At 41.5% G+C, this 9,158-nt stretch overlaps 1 protein-coding gene across 1 annotated transcript; it reads left to right on the top strand.

Moving 5' to 3' along the window:
• On the top strand, nt 1-693 carry LOC119464354 (SWI/SNF-related matrix-associated actin-dependent regulator of chromatin subfamily A-like protein 1). The gene has a single exon (XM_037725292.1). The coding sequence runs from the start codon at nt 1-3 to the stop codon at nt 691-693; it is 693 nt and encodes a 230-aa protein (XP_037581220.1).
• The last annotated feature ends 8,465 nt before the right edge of the window (nt 694-9,158 follow it).

The raw sequence follows: 9,158 nt of genomic DNA, 5'->3' as shown, positions 1-9,158 counted from the left end.
ATGGCTCGTGAAATGCACAACACCAAACTCAAGGTCATGGAAAAAAGGGGTGTTTTGCTGACCTATTTTCGCGAAACTGGCATTCATAAAATCAAAGCAGTGTGCAAGTACATTGAGGATTTGGTGGAAGGCGACCAGAAGTTCCTCTGTTTTGCACACCACCAGGTAGTCTTAGATAGCATCTGTGACCTGCTTACCAGGAAGAACTGCAGTCATATACGCATTGATGGCAAGACATCGTCCGAGGTGCGCAAGCAATTATGTGACAAGTTCCAGTACAATGACATGTGCAAAGTTGCAGTGTTGAGCATCACTGCTGCAAATGCAGGCATAACACTGAGTTCTGCATGCTTGGTCATCTTTGCAGAACTGTTTTGGAATCCAGGCATACTCACTCAGGCAGAGGACAGGGTGCATCGAATAGGACAGCAGAACTGTGTTGTGATTCAGTACCTTGTGGCAAAGGGAACTGCTGATGACTACATCTGGCCACTTGTGTGCAACAAGCTAGACACTCTGGGAAAAGCTGGACTGAGCAAGGACAGCTTTTATGATGTAGATTTAAAGATATCTGCTGACCAAAAGCAGCCAACCTTAGAAGATTTTTTTAGGGAAGACGAGTTGTGGACTGATCTTATTGATGAAGATGGCAGTGGTGATTGCACACATGTAAAAAAAGCAAAGCTTCAGTAGTACATCAATTGTTTTATATGTAATTTTTCTTGCAGCTTAATAAATGAACAAACATGTTGCATAATATCATATATTGTAAATCTTGCAGTGGGACTACAGTGCTACACAAGAATAAGAGTGACAGATGTGGCCGTCCAGTATTTGAAAAAAGTGAATACATAATAACTTTATTGTGCTACCAGCTTTGCATCACTGTTACGTAAAATAGAGCATAAGAGATTATTTTATTGCTGTGCTACTACTGATTCTTAAATTCTTGGTGTAATTTCAAGTTTGCCTAGAATTATAAAGTTGTGTACTCAACATAAATACTCGGCATTCTAGTTACTTTTGTGCTTCAATGCATAAAATGGCATTTTGTCACCCGCCGGGGTGGCTCAGTCAGCTAAGGCGTTGTGCTGCTGAGCACGATATCGCGGGATCGAATCCCGGCCGCGGCGGCCGCATTTCGATGGAGGCAAAATGCAAAAACGCCCGTGTGCTTGCATCGTAGTGCACGTTAAAGAACCCCAGGTGGTCAAAATTAATCCGGAGCCCTCCACTACGGCGTGCCTCATAATCAGAACTGGTTTTGGCACGTAAAACCCCAGAAAGAAGGCATTTTGTTAAGAAAGTAACTGGAACGCCAATGCATTTCTCCGCAATGTTCGGGAATTAATATCTCAAAACTGGTGTCATCCTGAGAACTTGTTCATCCTAATTCATCCTAGAATTTGTAAAATGCAATATGGGCCATAAGGTAATTAGTTAAAAACATAATTAGTGATTTTTTTGTTAATTAGTCGATTATGCATTTCAATTTCATTTGCGAGTAATGTATGCCTCTTCGAATAGACCAGCCCATGAACTAGAATTGTGCTATCTGCCACAGGCAACCTTTAAATATTTTTGAAAGTTAACCCGCCGTGGTTGCTCAGTGGCTATGGTGTTGGGCTGCTGAGCACGAGGTCGCGGGATCGAATCCCGGCCACGGCGGCCGCATTTCGATGGGGGCGAAATGCGAAAACACCCGTGTACTTAGATTTAGGTGCACGTTAAAGAACCCCAGGTGGTCCAAATTTCCGGAGTCCCCCACTACGGCGTGCCTCATAATCAGAAGTGGTTTTGGCACGTTAAACCCCATAAATTAATTTTTGAAAGTTGTGTGCTGAAACATCCGGTATATATATATATATATATACACACGCACACATACAGGGTGTCCCAACTATCATGCACCAAGATTTAAAAATAAGCAAATGCCACGTAGCTGGACAGAACCAAGGTACTGTTGTTTACCGTCGCTTGGAGATACTTGGGTAATTGCTATTTCGTGTTAGGATGACCTTGCGGCAATCGCTTAGAGATAAGCTAATAATAGCTGCTGCTAACTAACTTTAAGACGAAATGCTCTATCAGGAATATGTAGAACCTAACAATATAAAAGTATGCAACCAAACCAACCAAAATGTTGGGAACAGTACTGTACTTGAATGCACGCTCCCTCGCTAACAAGTATAACGACTTTTCCCTGCTGCTTAGCAATTTCTCGTTTAATTTCAACGCAATCATGGTAACCGAGACATGGTGTAATACACTTAACAGCCTGCCTGATCTAGATGGATACACCCACTACTCGTTAAATCGAACTAACCGACGAGGTGGGGGAGTAGCTATTTATTTTCTGAATGTGAACATCTATGCCATCGTTAATGATTTCACAGTATTAACACCAGATTATGAGGCACTCAGTCTACGTTGTAATGACACCATTTTTACCGTTTGTTATCGCCCTCCTGCTGGAAATGTGGTAAACTTTCTAGATTTTATTGACTGCCTTATGGAGCATGCTTCCTATCAAAAGTACCGATTGATTCTTGATGGGGACTTTAACGTAAACATCTGCCCAGAAAACGACAATGCTGTGGAACTGCTAAATAGACTGACCACGCTCGGCGTTCGCTATGTCATTTCCTCAGGACCTTTCCATAAAGTTCTTGTCAACTGTCATTACAACGCCAACACGAGTGTCAGCGACCAGTTCATCTCTTCTAGATCTCTTTGTTACCAATGCTGACACAATTCTAACAGCTGCTGGCACAATTAACTGCGACATCAGTGACCACTGCCCCATATTCATGGCATATTTAAACTCTTCGGTTACTAACAAACATACGCGCATGCCCAGAATATTTCACAAACAATAACTCAATCGGCATTGGATCTGTTTAGATCCAAAGTACGAGATAACGACTGGAGTGCTGTACTAATGAAAACAGACGCAGAAAGCACGTACGATGAGTTTTTGAAGGCATTTTGTAAAATATACATACACTGCTTTCCTATGAAATTGTTTGGACCACAGAAACGATTATGGAAGTCATGGATTAACCGTGACCTGATGTGTCTGATTAAACAGAAAAATAAGCTGCACAGCCGTTTTCTAAAACAGCGTGATCTATCAATTCTGACGGCTTTTAAGAAGCTCTGCAATTGACTCACTAAGGATTTAAAGAAAGCGAAAAAGGAATATTACAAACACCTTTTCCAAAGCGCACGCACGCCTGATCGTGTGTGGGCGATTATAAATAACGTACTGGGAACGCATTCACGGCAAAATAACCTAAACGAAATTACACTAAATGGCAAAACACTCTCCGGCACTGCTTTTGTCGGAGCACTTCAGCGCACACTATGCCTCATTGCCACTAAAACACGCACCTTCAATCAATTCCTCTTACGTGCTTGATACAAATATTCTCGACACAGCGTTTTTTTCAACCAACAGATTGCTCGGAAGTGTACCAAACGTTTAAATCTCTGAGGAATAGCAAGGTCATCGACATAGACTGTCTACACATTAGGCCAGTGAAACACGTGCTCGATCTTGTTTGTCCATACTTGGCACATATTTCAATCTTGCTATTGAATAGGGTATCTTTCCTTCCAAGATGAAGGAAGCACGTGTATCGGTGATACATAAAGGTGGCGACAGAAATGACGTTTCTAACTATCGGCCGATATCTGTGCTGCCTGTTTTCTCGAAGGGCCTTGAAAAAATAATTTTATCGCAACTAAGTGGCTTTTTTTCTAAGCACAACATCTTGTCCGGCTGCCAGCATGGCTTTACAAAAGGTAGGTCCACTGAGTCTGCGCTTCTAGTGTAAAAGGAAATAATTCTATAGGGCATCGAAAAGGGTCAATTAACACTTGGCATTTTCATAGACTACAGTAAAGCTTTTGACTCACTCCATCATGGTATACTGTTAACTAAACTACAACGATACGGCATCCGTGGAGTAACGCACTTGCTCTTGCATCCTTATCTCACCAATCGGCAACAGAGCGTGGCGATTAACGGTTTTGTATGAACACCTAAGAATTTACCGACTGGAGTTCCTCAGGGCAGCATCCTAGGCCCCTTTTTATTTAACGTATATGTTAATGATCTAAATAAAATTGATAATGAGACTAAATTTATTTTATATGCAGATGACACTAGTCTTTTTGTTACTGCTGATAACGACATCGACACACCAATTCTGTCCTCTCAAAATTACATGAGTGGTCGCTTAGTAACTACCTTCACATCAACGCTACAAAATCTAAGGGCATCATTTTCACTGCCAAAAACAAAGCTGTTACTACCATAAACTTAACCATGGGGCCCCATCCTATTGAATTAGTGCCAGAACACAAGGTGTTAGGCATAACATTTTCGAACCATTTGCAGTGGAATTCACACATCGACATGGTTATAAAAAAGTTGTCCTCAGCTATTGGCGTGTTGTTCAGGTGTCGACACATGTTCCCCTCTCGAATCCTCTTCCAACTTTATCATTCACTCTTTCGATCGCATTTATACTACTGTTTATTAATATGGGGCACAACAACAAAAAGTAATATTAATAGGCTCTTGCTTTTAGTAAGGAAGGCCATTCGCTGTGCAAGCCTTGTCGACTATTTTCACCCAACAAAAGAACTATTTCAGAGAAACAGGATAGTTAATATCGAGCACTCATACAACTACTGTCTTTCGCATCGGCTTCATTTTGCAGAAACAATAACTGCTGAATTTCTAAAGAGCGTATCTAATCCTGTAGAACCTTCCAGTATTCGTATGACAAGGGAACGCAAAAGGTGGTTGGTACCGTGCCCTAGAAACAATAATCTTTTGCAATCTGTAACTCATAATTTACCAGTGCTACTGAATATACTTGAAAAACGTTTAAATAAAGATGTTGGGTGTTCACGAGGGCGATTGCGCAATATGTTTGTATTTGATTAATTTTATTGATCCACTGTATTTATCTCGTCTTATATACGAGTATTACTTGCATGTGTTATTAGTGCATCTAGTATGTAGTGCATGTATTTGTATATCTTGATATGCATAGCATATATATTAATGTATCGCTTATAGTGTAGGTGTAGGTATTTATTGTTGTGACTGTTGCTGATAGTATAGGTATAGGATTTTATTGATGTGTCTTCATGTATTGCCATTTAATGCTATTACCAATGCATTGACACTGCTGCCAATTATTGGCCCCCCTGGCCTCCGTCAAGCTGTATGCTTACAGCATTTTTGCCAGGGGAGCCTTCAACACAACTTTGTACGTGTGTTGTGAATAAATTGAATTGAAAAAAAAATTGCATTCAGCCTAATTACATAATTAGTCTTCATAAATAATCAACTTTCAAATACTATAATTAGATGAAAAGTGTCGAGAAAATTGTAGAGCAAATGCAAAACTCCTGTTACAGCTTTCTGTTGCTCAATACTTGCTACATTTTTTGAAGCATGAAGAAGCCCGCGAATACACGCAAAGTGCCTCTAGCGGCCAGTCGTGCGGTATTTTTCGAAATTTTCTGAAAATATTCCAAAAATATTCGCATTTACAAATATTGACTATTCTATACGACTACTGAATCAAATAGGGCACAATTCAATTCGTCATACGAAAGTTTTGAATATTTGCATACCCCTAGAAATATCTCTTTGCATAATTATTGGTAGATATTTTAATATGAAAAAAAAAAACTAGCATGTGTCTGCAAAATAACCATTAAAACTACAATAGATGCCGTCGTTCAGGTGGGATGTTAGAAAATTTCCTACTAATAGAAAAAGGAGAATTGTGAATTTTGTGTATGCGCTCACATATGAAAATTTTCGTTACTTGTTTGAGATGCTTAAATGTGCCGAGGCTGTCAGTATAGATGTGGGCTTCGTTACTGTCCACTGGGTGCCAGGGGTGTAGCCAGGGGGGGGGGGGCTGATGGGGCTTCAGCCCCCCCCCCCCCCCCCCCCCCCGAAATTTTTTCGTGCCGGCATGCACCGCCGACCAAAACTTCCACTGGCGCCTGGAATCATTCTGGATTTTGTCTACAATGTCTTTTTCACGCTCGAAAAGACATTTCGGCACGAACATTGCGAACTCGGGCTGGATTTCGTGGCGACACCCTTGCACCTGGAGTCACGTAATGCAAGGAGCCCCATCTGAGCACAAACTTTCAAGGGCTTTTCGATGGCGAGCGGGCGCGTTGCGGCATCTCGCAGCGGCCGCGGAATATACGGAGCGCATGGATTTCAATTACGAAACTTTATGGGTATAAAGTTCTCATAAACATTTGACGCGAAAGGTGCACTGACATTTCCAAAGGCGTGCTTTAAAAGATTTTCAATTCTGGAACTTTATGGGGTTAATGCTTTTATAAACTTGGGCCAACATGCGTGCACTGGAGCCCTCGTGTCCAAGCTGTTCCAGAAATGAAAGCACGCTCGCAATCTTTCACACACACGAAAATGCTTAATATCACCGTGACTGTGAGCTAGCAGCTGATAATTTTCTCCAAACATTTTCAGGAAGCGTGCCCAATGTGATCGATCAGCTGGACCAGGGCAGGCAAAGTAAAATATGAGAAAACAGAAGAAAGTAAATGGCCTATTATTGAGGAAATTCTTTTTGCGGGCGACAAGGTCTGGCTCTCCATGGCCACAGGGACAGTGGCCCTATGGATTTAATCATAGCCCTCCGCTGAAAATACAGGTATTTTCAGAGCTCTTCTTCGCATGCGAGCTGATTGTGGAGATACATATCTGAAGAACCATTTGGAAAGCTGCCCCAGTAATGCCTCGTATATAAGCCCAGATGCACAAAACCAAATTATAGAAATTTGTGGTGAAATTATCAAAGAAAACTTAGTTGCAAAAGCAGGCTGCTTCTCCATACTTCCTGATGAAACGACGGACATCGCTGGAATCGAAATGCCTGTGTTTGTGCAAGGTACCTAAACAAGGATGCCAACGACATCGAGGGAGTGTTTTAGGTTTTAGCACCTGAATAGATGCCCTCTCTCATTGCGACTGCAGGTTCTATATAAATGCGTACAGACTGCTGCAGATTGTAGTCACCCTTCCAGTGACCACTGTCAGCGCAGAGAGAATATTTTTTAACAAGAGTTTACTAAAAAACTACTTGCGCTCTACAATGTCTGTGGAACGCATGGTTAGGCTGGCATTTCTATACACCCACAGAGACGTCGGCATCAGCGTGCCCGAAGTCATTGACCGCTTCGCTCAACTTCCCCGCCGAGAGAAGTTTGTCCTTTAGATAGCGAAGTAGCAAAAATCAATGCAAGTAAAAAGCTCGTAAAAAGCTCGTAATATGCTCGTAATATGCTCGTAATAAGCTCGTAATTATGAAAACAGTCGTATGACTGTTTGTTAGCTTTTAAAACCGAAGAAATTTTAGCCGTTTATTCTAGCAGTTGGCATCATAATCAAAATTATCATGCGAATACGAAAATTACGAGGACATCAATAACCAATTTTGACCGACCTTGCTCACTGAGAGCCCGGCCCCCACGCGGCGTTTCCCAACAAACACTCTCGGATATTGGGTAGTTCAACTAGCCGCATCATCTGAGGCTTTCGTTTGTTCTTTTTTTTTTCCTTTTTAGCTCCCTGCTCTTATTTCTTTTTTGAAGTGAAGCAATACCATCCTTTAATTTTGGGTACAGAATAATTGTTGCCGCTGTGCAGGCAGTTAAATTACACATTTTCGTACTGATTTCTGCATTATTCCTGTATTATTCTAGCCACATGGCGCTGTCGCGACCGCTGCATGGCCTGAGTACATATCACGATTTCTGCGATCATAATTTTGTTCTTGCCTGGATCGTGTGTCTTTCTGTGTGCAAAGTTTACTATCTGTGACTGTGCAACATGTTTATTTCTCTTGTTTGACGCACTATATACAGTGACGTTTGCTTAAATACGTAGATTTATTAGAGACTTAGACGTATATTTAAATATCTTGTTGCAAGGTTTTGTGTATACATACAAGCAGTGAACGTTGTTTCCAGCGACTCTTTTTTTGCTCTTTAGCGAGTTGTATCTTCGTATTTGTATATTACATTCTATCTTCGCATTTGTAATGTATATTTTGCAGAACTTGTCCTTTTTATTCGTACTCACTGTTGCGAGTATAATCTTGGTGTAATTACAATACACGACCGGTAATAGCTGCTCCTGTGCAATCTATTGCAACGAGGGACAGCGTCATTGAAGTTTTTTCCTGGCCATTGCATATGTGCAAAAATACATACAAGGTTCTTGAATGACAAGATTCATCAAAATATTTGTCCTCAACTTATTCATTTCATGACCTTTACGTTTTTCATATCAGCTGCATGCAATGCTTTTCAGGTTTCGAACTGATATAGTTCAAAAGTTCGTGTGATATTTTCTTTACTTTTTAAATAGACAAAAAAAAAACGCGGCAGCATTGATATCAGTTATTTCTGCCACAATTTTTTGGACATAAGAATATATTCTTTTATGAAAAAATACATATTTTACTTGACAGTGCGTAGTGTTCAATAATTCGTTTGCAGCATCTAAGATACAATGGCATTGGCAATGCAGTTATTATTCATGTATTTGATCCCTCGAAAAATTCTATAAGAAGGAGGCCGCGCTGCAACCTGAGCCCCCCCCCCGAACAAAATTTCTGGCTACGCCACTGCTGGGTGCAGGCACATGGTCATGACCACAACAATGACCTTGTGAACTGCATTGCTCACTCTTTTTCGACACCTGTAACTCCTCCTCTGTCCGTTACCTCTGACCACCACCCTGTTTTCCTTGCCCGAAAATCCATCCTCTGGCGTTACAAGCGTGCCCTCATCTTCCCGCGTGTCGGCTCCCTTCCCCACAATCTTTCTCGGGTGGAGGAAGTTTCTTTCTGGAGACTTCGGGCTGGGGCGGCCCTTACACCTGCCATCACTTGTGCTTGGGGTCAACCATACAACGACATTGTCCAGTGTCTGAAGTGCTCCTCTCCTGCATCTGCAGCGGATGCCTGTCGTCTACTTTGGACATGCCCTGGGGCGAAGACTATTTGCGAAAGTTTACTTAAAGGTGTGAAATTGAAAAGTGATCAAGCTGAAGAATATGACAGATGGATTATAGACAACGC

This window comes from Dermacentor silvarum, chromosome 1 (genome assembly GCF_013339745.2).
Source record: "Dermacentor silvarum isolate Dsil-2018 chromosome 1, BIME_Dsil_1.4, whole genome shotgun sequence".
NCBI classification, from domain to species: domain Eukaryota; kingdom Metazoa; phylum Arthropoda; class Arachnida; order Ixodida; family Ixodidae; genus Dermacentor; species Dermacentor silvarum.
This window is presented reverse-complemented; position numbering and strand designations above follow the sequence as displayed.